The sequence below is a fragment of the Hypomesus nipponensis genome, chromosome 16 (genome assembly GCF_054491055.1).
Source record: "Hypomesus nipponensis isolate SF chromosome 16, ASM5449105v1, whole genome shotgun sequence".
NCBI lineage: Eukaryota > Metazoa > Chordata > Actinopteri > Osmeriformes > Osmeridae > Hypomesus > Hypomesus nipponensis.
Window position 1 is genome coordinate 8,862,739 of NC_140376.1, and position 19,880 is coordinate 8,882,618.

At 50.6% G+C, this 19,880-nt stretch overlaps 1 protein-coding gene across 3 annotated transcripts in view; it reads right to left on the reverse strand.

Annotated features, from left to right (window-relative positions):
- mcf2l2 (MCF.2 cell line derived transforming sequence-like 2) overlaps positions 1–18,801 on the reverse strand; it is a 48,399-nt gene extending 29,598 nt beyond the window's left edge. The window contains exons 1-8 of one of the 3 annotated variants that reach the window (XM_084675600.1): positions 18,547–18,801; positions 7,410–7,493; positions 4,330–4,444; positions 2,831–2,921; positions 2,462–2,581; positions 1,584–1,700; positions 995–1,144; positions 332–456 (exon numbers count right to left, since the gene is read on the reverse strand). In XM_084675600.1, the coding sequence (XP_084531726.1) occupies positions 332–456; positions 995–1,144; positions 1,584–1,700; positions 2,462–2,581; positions 2,831–2,921; positions 4,330–4,444; positions 7,410–7,493; positions 18,547–18,562 (818 nt within the window). In that variant the 5' untranslated portion in view covers positions 18,563–18,801. Of the gene's footprint in view, positions 1–331; positions 457–994; positions 1,145–1,583; positions 1,701–2,461; positions 2,582–2,830; positions 2,922–4,329; positions 4,445–7,409; positions 7,494–10,857; positions 11,160–16,497; positions 16,848–18,546 lie in introns of those variants that run through there. The other 2 variants (XM_084675601.1, XM_084675598.1) reach the window with 2 other exon arrangements.
- Positions 18,802–19,880: the final 1,079 nt, after the last annotated feature.

The window sequence follows — 19,880 nt, forward strand, 5'->3', positions numbered from 1 at the left end:
ATGAAAGAATTAAAAAAACATATATTTAGTATATACATATACTGTATTTTGGGATAGAAATATATATATATACATATATATGTATACAGTATATACTATATATGTGTGTGTGTGTGAATAACGTGTATTTATATAAATCTTCAAAAAACATTGAATATTGCAAGTGTAAGTGTCTTACTAATAGGTCATTTGGAAAATGTGATCTTGAGAATAAATACAGGTCTAACATTACTGTAAACAAAATTGTGTTATCTGTGAAGGCACAAACCGAAACCACAGTCCCCAAACCACCTCCGCTACCTGGAGCTGGTTTCCCGAAGGTTCCACCCACCTCTCCACCGTGGTCTGGTTCTCCGTCTCGTCGGGGTTGAGCTTGCGGCTCTCTGACTTGGCTGCCTGCTCCTTGATGCAGGAGAGCAGGGTGGTGCCTTGCTTCATGGCTAGCTTCAGCTCATCCTGCAAGAGGAAATGTGTCAGAGGTCAGGGGTTGGAGGGCAAGGGTCAGATATACGGGTCCCAAACCACAACTGAGCTGGCCTGTGAGCGTGACCCTGACCATTACTGGGGTCAGGGCCTTAGTCATGCCATGTGTTCACTCCCATTTTTGTATCTGTAGAATCGAAAATGATCCGCACGTTGGATTTACGTGACAAATTTGGAGAAAAAAAACGGATTTAAATCATCAATTCAAATCCAATGTTCACGAATGTACAAAATACAGTTGCAACTATTTGGGTTCAGTTGAAATGAGAAAGCCACGTGCACATTTTCACTGGTGAAAACGTCTTGCTGCTGAAACAGCAAAAGGACCCCACGTGAGGATCAAGTTTGATCTTATCTTAATCTAATGCTGGAATACACAGTAGCAAATTGCATTCGGGTGCCAAGTCTAACCCGCATGGTAGACTTTTCAGTGTGTTTGGGCTACAACCTAAATTGTGTCTAATCTCATTCCGGGCTTGTGTGAACTGGCTGCGTGCCAAGCCTATCTTACCCTGAGTTTGTCGTGCTTCTCTGTGTGTGCGGCGAGCAAGTCTTTGGTACACTGGACGTCGTTGGGGAGCTCGGTTTCCGCCAGGTCTGTGCCAAACTTCTGCAGCATCTGAGCGGTGGTTTTCACCGTCAGCGCAAAGTTCTCAATGGCCTGTGAGAGAACACAACGCATACACACACACACACACAACCTTTAATGAGTTTGGCACACTGGTTTTGGCCGGGTTTCCCAGATTCGTTAAGAAGCTCTTAACGCTAAGATCTTCTTAGGAACGTTCTAAGAGCGTTCTAGACCAGAGCGCTCTTGGAACGTTCCTAAGAAGCTCTCAGCGTGAAAAGCTTCTTAACGAATCTGGGAAACTCGACCTGTACGACTTTAATGAGTTTAATGGTTTTTAGAACTTGGTCTGACTGGTGTTTTTACAGGCTTTTAAAGGGAGATTTCCCACTTTACTGATCTCAGTACATCTCACCATGCCTACATATTTATAGTATATAGGGGGGAATAAGGGGGGGGGGGATCCAGTGGGGTACAGGGCGTACAGGGGGGCTCTGGGGGGCTCAGGGGGGCACAAGGGCCCAGCACTCACAGTTCTGTGGTGGATCCACTGGCTGTGGCAGTACTCCAGCTCCCCTCCCAACTCGCTGGTCAGCTGACCTTTGTCCACGTAGCCATGCAGGTCGGACAACGAGTTCAGCATCACGATCTGAGAAGGCAGGGAAAACACAGACGCGCCAGGTTAACACCTGACAACACGTGAGCAGCCCAACGCGCTGGGTAGGAGCCGACTGAGGCCAGCCGAGATAGGATATCCAATTCGAATAAATTCACCAGAAACGGAAATCAAACTGATTCCTGTGCTGATTCCTTTTCTCACCGGATATGAGTACGCATGTCACAAGGCCCCACTGCGGCAGCAAGATTCAAATATGACTCAGACCCCTTTGTTGCATGTTTCTCAGTGTATTTCCTGTCAAAACCGCTGTCAAAACTGAAAAAGGCTGAAAGGCCCCCTAAAAAGACATCTGTCGAACGGAACAAGAGCACTGTGTGTGTTTCACTTTGTCAACGTGCTTCTCGAAAACACATTTGGTTCTGTTCGTTGACCCGCTCCCCCTGCCTGTACGAGCCCCCGGGTCAGGTCGCATGACCCGGGTTTGGAGAACTCGCTGGGTGTCACAAGGGAACATGTGGTTTTCACACTACAATGCAATGGTGTCATTTCCACCCTCGACTCGACTGTGTGTGCGTGTGAGAGATCACTTGTGACTTAAACACCAGAGGATTCAAGGACTGGGATGATTCACAGACACTTTCTCGCTTTTGGTGCACACGGTGAGATGTCCATAAAACGCATGCCGTCTGACAGTATTTTGAAATAATAAATCAGTGTTTGGGCTGGACTGGGAATAGAGAGAGAAGGAGGGAGAGAGAGCAATGGAGAAAGAGGTACTTAAACATGCTCACCGGTACCTTCATTTTAAAATCGTCTCGGTGCAGTTTGATGCCGATGTCAGCGATGGCCCTCTGAAGGAAGCGAGACGGTCTCAGGACCAGAACCAGCTGGAGGTTCCCAGGGAACGCCCCCTAGTGGACACACATGCAACACACACCGTTCACAACAAACACACATTTCTAGAACTTCTCTGCGGTCTTTGGCCTGGTTAGGGAGGATTGAACTCCACTTCCATGCACTTCACTGTAATACGTTACGACACATTCCCGACAATGAACTCTGTCGGCACTCTGTGCTGGTTCGTTAGACACGGACTAAGAGATGCCGAGAGGAAAGGTTGATCTCTGAGGTCAAAGGTGAAGGTCAAGGTGTTTCCATACCGCAATCCTGGTGAGAGAGGCCTTCACCGAGCTCCATTTGTCTCTCCGTCGGTCGATGATGATGACAAAACCGATACTGGCAGCATCCATGCTGAGGAGGGGGACACGCACAGGAGAAGATCATGAAGGTGTATGTGTGTGTGTGTGTGAGAGAGAGATCAGAGTGTACATAGGATGGTGTGTGTGTGTGTTTGTGTGAGAGAGAAAGGGATGTGGTTTTGAGTGTTTTTGGATGTTTGAATGTGTATGAGATAGAGAAAGATAAATGTGTGTTTTGTGTATTTTTGAAGATGTGAGTGTGTTTATGAGAAAGTGTTTGATTGTGTGTAGTGTATTTTGGTGTGTGTGTGCATGTGTGCGTGTGTATGTGTGTGTGTGTGAAAGAGATAGAGAGATAAGGAGAGAGAGAGAGAGAGAGAGAGAGAGAGAGAGAGAGAGAGAGAGAGAGAGAGAGAGAGAGAGAGAGAGAGAGAGAGAGAGAGAGAGAGAGAGAGAGAGAGAGGAGACGGAAATATGTGTGGTTTGGTGTGCAAAGGTTTTTTGTGAGTGTGCAAAAGTGGTGTGCATGTGCTTTTGGGAGTGTATATTGTATGGGAATGTGTGTGGGTGAGTGTGTGTGGAGCGTTCACAGTCACAAGGCACGGCCTAAAAGATGGATGTCTAACCCAACACACAGGGGCTCTGTCTGTTCCCTGGTTGAATAACCACAAGTTACATCACATCACCTCTGGGACTAAACCAAGTTCACCCTAAATCCCTTCAGTCTCAATTACATTTCTGCATCGATGACCATTACCGTAATACAAGAAACTGAATTAGCACTGGAATGTGTTGCAGTAATGTCGAAGTGGTCCAGGGGCCAAAGAGGACTGAAGGGTTCAAAAGGAATCACAGTGCTCTATAACATGGAGGTATGGACGTATCCAGTTTGAAACTGTTTATCGCTGGTGGATAATGATTGACAACACTTGGACCTGGGTAAACTGTGTATGTGCGTGGGTGTGTGTGTGTGTGGGGGGTGTGTGTGTGTGTGTGTGCGTGTGTCCCTACGACTCCTATCACAATGCGTCTGACTGTTGCATCTTTTTCTCAGCGTATACATGTGTTTCTGTTTCTGCTTTCCTACACCCTGAGCTAATCTGAGAAAGCCTTAGAAAGCACCGGAATTTTTTAACCCACTGTTGGTTTAACTAAACCCCATGACACAGTGATGGAATTGTCATGTGTCTTTACACACTGAAAAGTTGGGTGTTGGAGCGATAGAGGAGACACAAACACACACACACACACACACACACCCGTGTGCAAGTACACACACCTCTGTTTGGACAAATTAGCTATCAAGTCTTGCTTCACACAGGACGCAATCAGGACATCACACGTAGAATGGAACCGAGCCAGCCAGCGAGTTCAACCGTGTGCATCTACATCTGACAGTATATTCAGGGAATGGACTTGTTCTAGAGGTTTCCTACTTGAGGGGTTCCCGCTTCTCGTACCTGGGGATGCTGGTCAGGTAGGTGACCACGTTCAGGAAGTCTTCGTCCGGCAGGTCACTGAAACTGGAATATTCTGGAAAGGTGATGATGGGTGCGCCGTCCTTCCCTCGCCCACCTGAACACAGACAGTGAAACACGATATGAAACACCACGGATGCTTACACACACCCTCAGTAAATACTCACTCTCCCATGGTGCCCTCATATTTGGATGCCAAAAGCTTCTTCCTATTGTCAATATTGGACCATGACCTACAACAGTTTGCCTGAAGTCAATCGTTATTTCAGTTTGATTTCGTAACTCACTGAATCTAATCTGTATCGACTTCAAAAGCCCCTGTCCAATACTCCCAGTTGCCTATTGCCTTCATCCACACATTCACCACAGAGAGGCAGTGTTGAGTTGAACATTTCAGCTCGCGCCACTGATACATTCTACTCAATATAAAGCTTCTCTTTCTTTATAACAGTGGCCCCCTCTTTATAGGAAGATAGTAATCGAAGTGTTTCATAAAAAATAAAAAACGATATTCTCCTCAGACCAGTACATGGTTGATGTAAGTGATATGGGACTGGGCCGAGACCAGGATAGGGTCGATGTGAGTGAAATGGTACGGGGCCTAGACGAAGACATTGGTCGATCTGCGTGAGATGAGTGTCTGACAGCAGTGTTTCATCTGTCCAAACGACAACAGGGGAGAAGAAAGGGATTAAAGACCTTTATCTTCCCGCTGTCTCATCAGGAGTGCATTCCTCAGCAGAAACACACACACACACACACACACACACACACACACACACACACACACACACACACACACACACACACTGGGGCTAAGGCTTCTTTATTGATCTCCTTTCTCTATCTTTCTCTCTATCTGTGTTTTACTCCTCGGATAAAATACGACATCGCTCTCATTCTAGGAAGCAAGTCAGGAAACGTCTTTTCAGTGGTGAGGTTCAGATGCTCATCACTGTTGATTAAAACACACGCTGACAAACACACACCTTCGACATAAACACACAATCAGACATTCATTCCAGTATTTATGGTACTGTTTTAGAACTGCTCCTCCTTGATTTCAAGAATAAACCGATAAAGACAAATTCTCCTGACCTCAGACATTTAATCATCGAAATTCCACCACGTAACGATGGTGTGTGTTTGTCGGTCGGATGACTGGACATTGATTTGCCCAGAAGGTGATGAACGAGGCTTGATACTTTGGTGAGCGACACACCAATGTCTGTTGAATTTGGGAACTCCTAAAGACCAGGTCCAGGCCTAATCTGAGAATCACAGAATTATGTTCAGCCTCCGAGGGACCTGGAAGAGAAATCGACATCGAATCCCCAGGAGAAACCAGCCGTCTGGGAAACCACTGCTGTTAAAACCAGCCCTTGCCTTGTCATTTAAATACATTTGTGTCCTTTTTCTTTCCACATTAAAGTTACATCATTTCAGGCTTGCTGAGACTGAGGTTTTGGTGTGAGAGAGTTTCTGGGACTGAGGTGTGAATCTGGCAAGGATGAGAGGGGAGAAAGGGAGGGAAAGAGAAAACCACGGACGGTGAAATAGACAGAGATAGACAGAGTTGGAGAGAGAGAGAGAGAGACAGACAGATGGAGAGAGATATAGACAGAGAGAGAACAGAGACAAAAGAGAGACAACAGAGAAAGAGAGAGAGAGTCTGAGATTGAAAGAGAGAGAATGGAGATCCCTGGTGGTTGGAGGAAAAAATGACAACCATCCCTCTGTGGCTGCAAACCACACCCACACACAAGCTACCCACAATGCCCTGTGCATTGTTACTGTCCCTGAGCAGGCCTCTGCTCCAGTCTCTGTCCCTGGTCTCCTTCAGTCTCTCTACCCAGCATATGGCGCATGTCATGTCTGCCATTGATGACAACCAGCCATTGTCACAACAACCGCAGCATCAATTTATCTGAATGATGTCCTGTGAAGTGACATTCACAAGATTTGTTATGAGCTTAAATCCTTTTTCGATACGACATTGTAAGCGACGTGGGACATTTCACAATATATATCTGTGACAAGTTCCTCCGACAGCTAAAGATGTAGGAATGAATGTTTTATTACGATTGTTAAATCAGTAATAATCGTTTGACTGTTTCCTAAATTCGTCCCTTTGTATCCGACTTGGAAGAATGGACATCATCTGTTCTCTGGACTTGACAGTCATTACAAGACAGACCAGATGGGAAACCCTGTAACTGTCCATCTGCTTGCTGCCAGAAAGCGCTGTAATGCAATAACACTGCTGTTGTCATGGCGATGACAGGAAGTGATTAGAGAGAGGCAGATCGATCGCCAGGCTCAAAGGGTTTACGCCGAACAGACGCACACACACACACACACACACTCCTACGCACACACAGCTCGATAGCCCCTAACACCCAGGGTAGCGTCAACGCCAGGACTGATCAAGGATGGAAAATCCTCGGGACAACAGAGACAGGAAGAGATGACTTCACATGAACCCCTGATCCACCCCTGTGGGTTGTGGGGGATGTGGGGTAGGGGGGGTGTGGAGTGTGGAGTGTGGGGTGTAGAGTGTGGGGTGTAGAGTGTGGGGTGTGGAGTGTGGGGTGTAGAGTGTGGGGTGTAGAGTGTGGGGTGTGGGGTGTGGGGTGTAGAGTGTGGGGTGTAGAGTGTGGGGTGTGGAGTGTGGGGTGTAGAGTGTGGGGTGTAGAGTGTGGGGTGTAGAGTGTGGGGTGTGGGGTGTGGGGTGTGGGGTGTGGAGTGTGGAGTGTGGGGTGTGGGGTGTGGGGTGTGGGGTGTGGGGTGTGGGGTGTAGAGTGTGGGGTGTAGAGTGTGGGGTGTGGGGTGTGGGGTGTGGGGTGTGGAGTGTGGAGTGTGGGGTGTGGGGTGTGGGGTGTGGGGTGTGGGGTGTAGAGTGTGGGGTGTGGAGTGTGGAGTGTGGGGTGTAGAGTGTGGGGTGTGGAGTGTGGGGTGTAGAGTGTGGGGTGTGGAGTGTGGGGTGTGGGGTGTAGAGTGTGGGGTGTGGGGTGTGGGGTGTGTGTTGGGGGTGGGAGGGGAGGGTGAACTGGCTCAGGTACCTGAGAGCAGGGCAAACTGGCGGTGCAGCTGCTCAATGATGTCCACGGCCAGCAGGGGCCGGATCTCCTGCTGCATGATCTCATCTGGAGAGAGACAGGAGAGAGAGACCACGCCAGTTAGACAGACACAGACAGACCAAAACAGATAAGAGAAGAGAAGAAATGTGTATTGTTCATAAAATGTACACAGAATGGCAATTTTACTTTGGCATTTTGGAAACACATTTACATTTAGTCATTTAGCAGACACTCTTATCCAGAGTGACTTATAGTAAGTACAGGGACATTCCCCCGAGGCAAGTAGGGTGAAGTGCGTTGCCCAAGGACACAACGTCATTTGGCATGGCCGGGAATCGAACTGGCAACCTTCAGATTACTAGCCCGATTCCCAAACCGCTCAGCCACCTGACTCCCAACACAGTACAGGACAACAATAAAGAATGTTGTGAGACAGACAGACAGACAGACAGACAGACAGAGGCATGAAGTCCCAGTTCCTCCATGTGTTACACTAACTGTCATACATGGACAGGCTGAAACTGTTCCGTGTGCCGGTCGACAGCCTCCCCTCCAGGTCTGTGACCCAGTCTGCTGGGATGTGTGGGCCTACGCCGCCTTCTCATACACCTATCAGTGTTCTCTGTGTCTGAGAGGGGGGGCGTGCGAGGTATCGGCACAGTCTCCCCTCTCCTCAAACAGGGGCTCTCTCCATGTCTGTGAGACTGTCTGACCTTCATACCGTCAGAGCGCTGCTCTGGCCGGCTCCGCTCTGCTGGGTATCCCTTTGTTAGAACTCCATTACAAGATATCCTGCCCCCCCCCCCCACCCACCCCCCTCACCGCCCCCTCTTCTCTCCCTCCTTCCCTTCCTTCACACAGATTACGCTTTCATTCGGCTGACCCCGAGATCCAGCCACCATTATGCAGAGGGCTGGGAGGGTGTGCGTGTGGCGCGTGCATAGATTTGAGCGCTTGTCTCTCTGTGTGTGTGTGCTAGTGTGTGGTGCGTGCATAGGTTCGAGTGCCTAACGCTTGTGTGTGTGTGTGTGTGTGTGTGTGTGGGTGTGCGAGCACGGGTGTATACAGAGCGCGGGTTGATTGAGTTCCATGGAGTTCCTCTTTAATGGATGCGGGGTCACCCTGGGCGCTGAGGCAGGGACGCCCCTGCAGCCAGAACAAACCGCTCCTCTGTGTGAGGGGTAGAGGACAGCGTTTCATACTGATGGTACTTTGTTACCGAAGACCCTGGAGAATCTCCCGCGGCCGGAGCTATAGATAGCACACACACTCACACACGCGTGAATACACACACATGCAAACACACGCACTGCACTGCGGTACGGTCGTCCAACTTTATGTGTGCTGATGCTATTGATGCTGTTTATTTGACCATGTCGACTGTATTGAGGGGGAGAAAAGGAGAATTTTGGCATGATTCTACAAGTACTGTTCAGTGATAGAGCGCCACGGTTCAAATCCCCCTCGTGTTCATTGCTTCAGACAGAAGTAGGAACAGGCAGACACACACAGAAAGGCTGATTGTTGTCTCGGCGTTGTCGTCCAAACAGACAGCACGCCCCCTGTGCACAGTACCTCCGCCCACCACCACCATCTCCAGGAGCACCTCCCGTTCAATCACCTCATCACACAGGCTACATCACCCTAACTCTAACCCTAACCCACGAGAGGCCGCATCACTATCGCCTGAGGAGCGAGTGATCCGATAGACCTCGGACCGTGTTCGACGCGTCACAGCACAGCTGCATCGCCAAAACCTCCCCTGGGTTCGGATCCCTCCGAGAAAAAAGAAAAGTGTTTCGTTTTTCACAAGCACAATTTCCAGTTTATGACAACGGCAAACAGCCCTCTGAACACGTTGGTGGCGACACCAGTTTTATAGCATTGCTGTAAATCCTTTGATTCCCGCTGTGGCATTGCGTGGAGTTTCGGGGAGTCGAATCGAGTAGGGTGGGGGTCGAATAGAATGATGTCCGTTGCCTTTTGAGTTGTGCTCCTGTCTACCTGTGTCTTAGTCCTGGCATTCCGACTCGGCTCAGGTGCCAGGACGTGCCGCGCCGCCCACCCAAAATTCCGTGGCGCGTTGCCTCGGCAACACAGAAGACTTTCAGCCCGCCTTCCGCCTCTTCCCGCCGCCCCCCTCCCCTTCTGTTCATCGTCCCTCTCCCTTCTTCCCGCTATACTCTCGCTTTCTCTCCCCTCTTCTCGTCTCTCCTCGCGCTCCACCCCTCCTCTCTTCTCTCCTTTCTTCGTTTTTTGTTGTTGTTGACCCGCTGTTTTTTTCCCTTTCATCCATCTGCTCCTCCTAATCAGCTTCCACCAGCTGGAGCTCACGAGCTCTTCCACATACGGCTTACCTGGCTAGCCCTCTCCTGGTCCGGACTGCAGCCCTCTGACTGGTCTTGACTATAGTCGTCCACGGTTCTGAGTGAACATACATTTCTTCCGAACCCAGACTAGATTCCGTCAGGACCCGGTCAATTTTGTGTGGATGAGCTCCTGAGTATTCTAGGTCTTTCTATGCACACACACGCACACACACACACACACACACGAAAGAATGAATACACATCAGAAGTACTGGTAGTTTATTGTTTAACCGTGCCAGTATCTGTTCCTTAGAACCACAGCGGAGCCTGGGGTGGTTTAGCTTCCTCTGAATTACACAGTACAAAGACTGCAGATTCCCACCACTACACCACCCAACGTGCCGCAACAGCACAGATCAACCCAACCCCAGCCGAGCCCAATCCGACCCAACGAGTAGCACTAGATGCCAGCTTACAACACGACAGGATTCAACAGCACAGCCAGACACGACCCAACGTCTCCTGCGCCAAAGCCGTCTCCTGCGCCGTAGCCGCGGCTACAACACCAGTTGTCGACACAGCAGTCTCGAAGAGACACCAGGCAAACAACTTCAGCAACACCCCCAGGCGCCCCCCCCCCCCTCACACACACACCTCTCTCTGCCCTCCGCCCTCCCCCCAAACCCCCCTTTCAGCTGCGAAGCTACGAGACTGAGAAGGATCTCCGGGAAGCTCAGGAACGAGCACGACGGGATTCAGCTGCGGAGTCTCGTGGGTCGCGTGGTGGAGACTCTGAAAGCGCAGTCTTGCTGAGGACGAACAAGTCTCGGACGGGTGCCGGCGAGCAGCATGAGTGACAACAAACGAGAGGGTATGTGCGTGGAGAGGGAGAGAGAGGAGAGGGGAGTGAGACAGAAAGAGAGAGGGAGAAACAGAGAGAGTAAGAGAGAGAGAATAAGAGAGAGAGAGAGAAAGAGAGAGAGAGAGAGAGAGAGAGAGAGAGAGAGAGAGAGAGTGAAACAAATCTCTCTGTGAAACACAGAGAGAGACAGAGAGAGAGAGACACACACAGAGAGAGACAGAGTAAGAGAGAGAGAAAGAGAGAGAGAGATCTCCCCTACCTATAACAGGTTTGGTCCTTTTCATCATGGCTCCAGCAAAACAGTCAAGTCACTCTAATCCGAAACAGACCATGAAAACATCCACGCGCCAGCCCCCAACGTAACTCCCGATCAGTTCCTCGAACATTTCTGAACTCCTTATTCCTCTCCAGTGGAGACTTGCTGAGTGGCCCCAAACACACACACACACACGCACACACACACGTCTGCTTCCACCCCTCCAAACACACACACACACACGCAGAAAGAGACGAGGCTTTGGCGAGGGGGAGGAATGTTTTCATACGTTTGCGTCTTTGGTCATTTTTTCCAGCCTCAACTGTTTCTTTCTGCTCCAGCCCTCTCGGCACCCTGACTCAACACTCCTCAGCCAATAGGCATGCAGGGAGGAGGGTGAGCAGGACTGTGTGTGTGTGTGTGTTTGTTTGGTGGGCAGTTCCCCCAGCTTTTCACATGGGACTTCAGAAAGCTGAGGGAGGCTCCGTTGGAGAAGCGCAGCAGGGGGATCGAAGCAAAGTGCGCGAGCGTTTGCGATTGGAGGAGGCTGTTGCGTGTTTGCGCGTGCGGTTATCGCAGGACGCTGCGCGCGGTCCGTGCGAGCGAGTGTCGTTATTACGTAAAAGCTGCGAAGCGTCTGCGCGTGTGGTTAACGTGGGAGGGTGTGTGTGTGTGCGTGGGGGGGGGGGGGGGGGGTGGAGGAGCGCGGTGCATGGTGCACATTCATGTACGTTTGCTAAGTATGTGTGCACATGTGTTTGGGGGTCCTTTTCCTCGAGTCGACACATTTTTTGACACATTACTTTACACTTTATGTGCTGGCCACCCTCTTGTACTCCCACTCTTTCTGACTACCAGTTCACACATGTACACGAAAGCACGCACGCACACACACACACACACACTTCTCTGGCCTTGCAGCTGCCTGGGGATACAGTACTGTTTATGGTCCAGGGGGAAGTGACTCCCTAAACAACAGTTGCACTGAGGCATTGTCTGTGAACCAAGACCTGTTCCTTCCCATTGTACAGCCACAGCCACACACACACACACACACACACTGGGTCCAACCTGTTCTGTCCAGTTTGAGCTCAACACGTGAAGTCTGTCCCAATGCGGCCGGACAGGACAAGGAATTGTGGGGAACATCCGGTGAAACATTGTGTAGATCTTCACGTACAATGTCTTGTTTCTCACCATGAAGCTATCTGTGTGTGTGTGTGTGTGTGTGTGAGTGTGTGTGTGTGTGTGTGTGTGATGCAGGGGCCAGAGTCTCTGTCTGGAGTGCCTGCACACGTTCTAACACCGCTGGGTTGAATCTACAAAGATGAGTTCCTGACAACACTGAAGGGACTTGAAGAGTTTTGAGCGTGCTCGTCTGTCACATTACCAGTGTGCCAGTGAAGAAAGAGAGAAAGGAAAGAAAAAATGATAGAAAGAAAGAAAAAGAAAGCAACCATGGGTTTGGGATTAGTCTGCTTTCTGCCAGTCTCCCGTTGTGCCAGTGCGCCAATCTGCCAGTGCGCACAACTGACCTGCAATCTGCCGTAAACTGCTGCTGACCTGCCAAATCATTAAACACTTCTCTATTCGACTCATTATGCGGCTATTTATCTCTCTCTCCCTTAAACCCATGTCGAGGGGTCTCACTTGCCCCGATATTAAACCCCGCACATGCGCACAGTTGAAACACACACTCTCTGGACCTCACAATGAGACAAAGGGGCCGTGTGTTGAAAGCTTACGTAACGAGAGTCAACAAGATGACAGGGAAACAAGGAGACAAGCTATTATTGGGGTGGGGGGGAGGGGGGAATTAATATGTGGATAAAGTTCAACAGTCATTATCCTTCACACGCACAAGCACACAAACACACACACTGTCATCCATTTACACCCGCATGCAAAGGGCATCCGCCTGTACACACACAAACACACACACACACACACAGAAACACACAATGCATGCGCACAATTTGGCCCACGACTCTTTGTTAACCCTGTGACATCGCTCTCTATCAGGTCCGGGGGGTGAGAGTTCATCTGTCTAACAGGATCCGGACGCTAGAAATAAACCGTCCACTCGAAATAGAAACGGATCCTCCTGTGACACGCGCACACATTGTCTCTTGACGTACATACTTAGCTCACGCACGCACGCACACACACGCCCGACTCCACATCGCGCTTTGCCGCCCCAGGAAGCATGTGACTTCTCCGCGCCGCTGGGACAAACCAGCCTGGGAGAGTCACAGGATCTTTGGGAAGGGCATACCACAAGACACACAGAGACAGACACACGCATACACACACACACACATGTACACGGCCACACAGAGAGACTGACACACGCATACGCAAAGACGGGTAACGTCTGAAGTCAAAGAGAGGACGGAAACATCCTAGTCTGTCTCCCTTCCACCCTGGCCCGGCACTGAAACACATAAGCCACACTCGGAGGTCAGAGGAGGAAATCAAACCCCCGGCGTGGGATTCCCTCTCATGTCGCTCCCGAGCCTTGTGATGTTCACGCTATTTCACGCCGCTTCGCTGTCCTCTGCTGAACATTTACATTCACATTTAGTCATTCAGCAGACGCTCTTCTCCAGAGAGATTTACAGTAAGTACAGGGACATTCCCCCCGAGGCAAGTAGGGTGAAGTGCCTTGCCCAAGGACAAAACGTCATTTGCCGGGAATCGAACCAGCGACCTTCTGATGATTAGCCCGATTCCCTTACCGCTCAGCCACCTGACTCCCCAGCAGAACACGAGCAGGGTTAGGCAGCAAGGGCTGCCTGGGAGTCCCAGTGCTGATGGGGACTCCTGCCGTTCTGGCGTGGGGGGTGAGCTCCCGATCGAGACCGTTCCTGGAGACGGAGCTCCCCTCTCCCAGCCCCACCCCCATCCACCAGGGCCCCTAAGCAGGGTTCAGTCACCGAGAATGCATCCTCGAAAGGTATCTTTGATCTGGGTGTGGAGGAGCGAGCGTCGCCGTGGTGGAGGTTGCGGCTGCGGTCTAGCCCAGGCCACCAGCATTGCAGAGGAGCCGCGTTATCTTGCTGAGCTAAAGCCTAGGGGCAAAAGCTATTTAGACACACACACGCACACACTTACACACACACACAGACACTCTCCGACAGGCAGGAAGTCAGAAAGGCTTCCAGAGAACATTGAGTCCTGGCTGGTTGAGGATCACACAATAAGAGGATGCGTCGGACGGAGAGGACTATCTGAAGATAACAGAGCTGGCTAAGCCATGATGAATGTCATTATCCGAGACACACAGCAAGCACACACACCCACACACCAAACACACACACACACAAACACACACCAAACACGCACACAAACACGCAGCAGTGCGTGACTCAGCCTGATGTTGTCACAGGTGACATGTTTGAACACGCTGGAAGTGGAAGTCTAGGAAGAGCCTATATGATGTCGGAGGCTGCCTTAGATGATCACACACGCCACATCAGAGCACATTCTTCCAAGGGTCAGGGGTCACGGAGGCCCAGGGGAGTCTGGGTATTGGAGGCCCGCTGCTGAATGAGCTCCAGGTGTTGAATAGAGGCCATCTGTTTCTCAGGTGCCTTTGCCTTGGGTATCCAACATGCACAAGGCACACATGCCCTTATACACACACACACACACACACACACACACACACCCTGGAGGAGGGAGAATACATACACCCTGAAACACACACTAAAGGAGGAAGGATACACACACCCTGATACAAACACACACACACACGCACACACGAGGGGGTACACACACACCTTGAAAAACACACACTGAAGGAGCCACACACACACACCCTGGGAGAAACGCAGTGCTACAAATAGCTGCTTTCACCTTGGCCTCTTCCCTGATGTTCCTGGTCAAATTGAAAACAGACACAGCACTAAAAACCACTGGTGTTTGAATCAAAAAGGTGATGGAATAGATCGCTTTTGAGTTTTCCACGGTTAAGTCAAGTCCAGTCTGAGATCAGCTTTCTAATCTATGGCAGTTATGGTGTTCTCCTTCCACCTATTTATGATAGAACACTTCTTGGAATTCTGATCCGAACGATATGGAAACTGTTTTATAAAAGCGCCTTCTGGCTCTCAAATGCATGACATTACTCAGACCATGACAGTTTTCTCAGAAACATCTTTGGGTGCCCTCTGGTGCAGAAAGGACAGTAAAGCCAACCAACTCTAAATAAAGAATGACTTCTAGTCTGTTATTATTATATATCCAGATCTGAAGAAGTGGGATTGGATAAATGTTTCTTGTCTTATTAACACTGGTTGTTTGTTTACTAGACTAGTCTACCAACCCTATTTTGTCCGAGAATGGACTGGACTCCTGGCTTGAGTCTGTTATATACTAACCCTCTATCCTAGGATAAGACTGAACTCAAGCACCTTTGAATTCAAGACTCCGAGATTAACTGGCTAACCCCAATCTGTCCTAGAATCCTACAGACCAAAGACTGGGTTCTATGTTCAGACTAGACATGGTACGGAGTGTGACTAGAAGGTTCTGGAGTGAAGCTACACATTCTTCTCTTGAGAGATAATCACAGTCATTGGAGAGAGACTGTCCACACTTTATGTGTCAGGGGCAACACAAACACCCAAACACACACGCAATCGCTCTCACACACACAATGGCTTACATACACACACATAGCTTCGCATAGAAGTCCAAACGTTTGTGCTGCCAATGCATACAAATATGCAGACACACATACACACACGCTACCCCCCTTTTAAAACCTCATGGGTTTGCGGGTTTGAGAGACCTTGTACAGTGTTTCATAAGCTGTCCATGGCTGCCGGCTAGGTTATTTTCTGACATCATTCAGCTGTGAGGCACTGAGCCAGTCATTCTGCCTGCTCCTGTTTTTCCATGGACAGAAAACCAGCCAGACAACACAACAGCTCATTCCCAGCTGGCACAGCCAGCCAGCCAGGAGGCTGGTGTCAAATAAGAGAACAGTCAGACAACGAACTGTCAGTAAAAATGGGGAAACAGTCAGACAACAGTTAGATAACAGTCCGACAAGAAGAAGACATCTGAATAACCAACTGTCTGATAGCAGACAATCAAAGAAACAGCTAGGCAAGATATAAAATAAGAAAAAAAATGACTGAATTGGATAATACAAGCCCCCTAACTAAACTAAACATGCGAAGGCAGCAGATTATTTTCACGCAAACATCTTGTCCGGTGAGTGTGTTATGTATCTACACTTGACTTCACACACAGGACATAAAACCCTCCCTTTGACGTCAACACGAGAGCTTCACCCCACCACACACTCAACACACTCATCCAGACGCACGTCACGCACACACACTCTGCTCCCCGGCAAGGATACTCAACTCTGTGACAGGGGAGAGAGGAAGTGATGAAGGAGGAGTGTCGAGACAGAGAGAGAGACAGGCCGAGAGAGAGAGAGAGAGAGGGGGGAGAGAGAGAGAGAGAGAGAGAGAGAGCGAAAGAGAGAGAGAGAGAGAGAGAGAGAGCGAGAGAGAGAGAGAGAGAGAGAGAGAGAGAGAGAGAGAGAGAGAGAGAGAGAGAGAGAGAGAGAGAGAGAGAGAGAGAGAGAGAGAGAGAGAGAGAGAGAGAGAGAGAGAGAGAGCATACTTCTCCCGGTGAACGACTCGATCTCCTGACACACCCCCAGGAAGCGATGGTAGGACTCCATCTCGCTGGTGGAGATCCTCACGGTGGAGTGGAAGGCCCCGTGGCCGTGCTGCCCCCCGCAGTGGGAGCAGCATGCGGGCAGCGTCTGGTAGCGTGGCCCCCGACTCTCCACGCCGCAACACAGCGCCAGGAGCTCCGAGTTCATCCCTGCCTCGCTCGCGCACTCGCACGCCCACAAACGGGCTCTCTGGCTATCCAACAACAAAACACGTTCTTTTCCCCTGTCTGGTTTCGCTGCCCCAGAGGCTCGGAGACGACCCGACTGGCTACCTGACCTGTCCGTCAGCACAGGAGACGACCTGACTGGCTACCTGACCTGTCCGTCAGCACAGCTTCACACCAGGGCCGTCTTACTGTCAGGCTGTTTTTTGTCGGCCTGCTTTGCGGGGAGCCGGTTTCGATGCTTGCTGTATGCAGGTCTAGGTGCCAGACTCTCTGCTGCTGTGTGCGCAACACTGGCAACACCCCGACTGGCAGCCAGGCAAGCCAAGGTCAGTCTGGCACAAAGAGAGAAAGAAAGAGAGAGAGAGAGAGAGAGAGAGAGAGAGAGAGAGAGAGAGAGAGAGAGAGAGAGAAAGAGAGAAAGAGAGAGAGAGAGAGAGACTGACTCTTGGTCTCTCCTCTCACTCCTGTGGCAGTCTTCTCGTCCACTCCCCTGGACAGTCTTCTCTTACACAGCTCGCTGTACGATGGTACGCGCTTCTCAGTGCACCACGCACACACACACCCTTGCAGATACACCCTTAAACACACACACTCTTACTGTCCCGCAGTCCCGGTCTCAGTCATTATTTCCCGGGGTCCCTGTAGAGCTACCAAGGTGCCTCCAATGTCTTTCTGCTACTTTATCTCTCTGGCTCTCTCTTTCTCTCTCTTTCTGTCACTCTCCCTCCCTCCCTCCTTGTCAAACACACACACACACACACACTGCAGCACATAATCTCTATAGAAGGATGCCAAGCCAATTTAAATAGCATCTCCTCACCTAAGCACCTCCACCCCATCCTAGAGTACGATAACGTGACACATTACACACACACACATACACAAAAACACACACACATTTCAGCGGGGTGTCCTATAGGGCCAGGCACATGTACCTTTAATAGTCATCTGAAATCCTCACACAACTACAGAGTCCAGAGAAACAGAATGAGTTCAAAGTTCATGCCTAGTTTCACATTAAAGCCACATTCAGCGTGTGCTTGCTTGGCATGTGTGTATCCACATTTACAATGTTTCCAGCAGGTTCCCAGGAAGTATTGGCAAATGAGTTCCACATGGTGTTAACTGAGTGTTCAGTGTCTGGCGACTGCAGTGTGCTGTGTTAAGTTGAGTCAGGTCACAGAGCTGAGCGCCTTAACCGGCACTAAGAACACAGAGCCTCTTAGTCCGAGACGTCAATAGGAAACACCGTCCAGCATCCAATCACAGCACACCTCCCCAGCAGCCAGCCAATCCAAGCACGGCTCTCCAAAGCAATGTCCAATCACAGCACTGCTCCCCAAATGTATTGACCAATTGATACATTGCTCTTTCACCCTGTCTCCTGTTGCCACATTGCTACTCGCACCCCACAGTCCAATCCCGATGGTTCTCCACCCCCCCCAACGAAGCCACGCTGTCTATGTCCACCGAGACCTCCAACCTCACCCTCCATCTCCACCCCTCCTCAGTCTACTCTGTTCCTCATGACACCTCATGACAATGAGTACAGGTAGCGCGGCAGACAGTTGTGTAACCATCAAAGGCAGACAGTTAGAAGTCAATGACAGGTTGTTTTCTGGCGGTAGACGCATTCGCCATGAAAACAACAAGCAGCATAATAGGGCCAGGACTGACTGGCGAAAACACCACACGAGGTCAGAGAAGATAGAAACGGCCAAACGGTTCGATTCAAGGACATTCCTGGAACACCACAAGCAGGGAACCATCTCTACTGCAGTCTGACCATGGGTTAATAGGAGTGGAGTTAATCCGTTCACTTACACATTACTGAGCCCATGGCGTCGGGTGTTCCTGTTCGAAGAGAGAGGCCGGACTGTTCCACAACGGACCTCCCGACTCGGCTCCTCAGCGCACGTTTCTGCCTCCAAACCGCCCCAGATAGGAACCCCTGACGCGGAGCCCTGCCTGTCCTCCCTGCTCCAGCTGTGGCTCTGAGAACACAGCGCACCGCTGTAGGACGGCCCCTCCGTCAGCGCGCGTGTGTGTGAAATGAGAGAATGGAGAGTGTGTGTGGGCGTACATGTGAACTTCCAAGTGTATGGGTGGGTGGGTGGGTGGGTGGGTGGAGGAAAGAGAGAGAGAGAGAGACAAAGAGAGAGAGAGACAGAGAGAGAGAGAGAGAGAGAGAGAGAGAGAGAGAGAGAGAGAGAGAGAGAGAGAGAGAGAGAGAGAGAGAGAGAGAGAGAGAGAGAGAGAGAGAGAGAGAGAGAGAGAGAGAGAGAGAGAGAAAAGTCGGGAGAAACAGTGAAAGAGTGCGACCGTGAGAGTGTGTGTGTGTGTGTGTGTGTGTGTGTTCTGCGCAGTGCTCCAGCCGGCCTGTGTAAGAGTTCCAGCCTTGTGACCAGTGCAGCCTCGGGAGACTGGCATAGTTTCACCTCAATATCCTCAACAATACCCTGAAGTACTGGGGCCTCCCTTTCCTCCACCCCCCCCCCCCTTTTCTGCCCCCCCCCCCCCCCCCGCCATTCCCAGCCCTCCCAAAACACACGCATGCAACTTCCTCGACGTCCCGCCATCCCTCACGACCCCCCCGCCCCTCCACCCCCGCCCCCGCATGCACACACACGCGCGTATAAACCGGCGCAACCCTTGCCCCCTCCTGGAAGCGGTGGCCTTTCTTGCGTCAAACGCCACTCCAAAGTCGACACGACAGAACCGGGTTTCCCCCGTTCGTTGTCCAACAAAGACAGTGATGTTGATGTTCTGTGTGTGTGTGTGTGTGTGTGTGTGTGGTACCGTTTGTGTTCCGTGCTCTCCACAACAATGGCCGATTCCCGCTTTCTCTGGAGATCCAGGAAACCGAACTTCCATCAGAACACTGGCATTTGTGTACAGGAGATTCTGCCGATTAACGTTGCACGCGTGTCCAAACAGCACGTGCACAAACACACGCGCACACCCCCCCGTCTGTTCACCATGCAACATTGTTGAGACATATCATCTGACCGTCTTCGCGACGAAGGCAGGACGCGCGACACGTCGGACTTCCTGTCTGTTTCAGGGCCTCTGCTACACATCGTCTATCTGATCTCTCGTCTCCGCACGATGACAAACCGAGGCCACTCTCTCCGGCTAGTCCCCTCAGATCGGGCTAT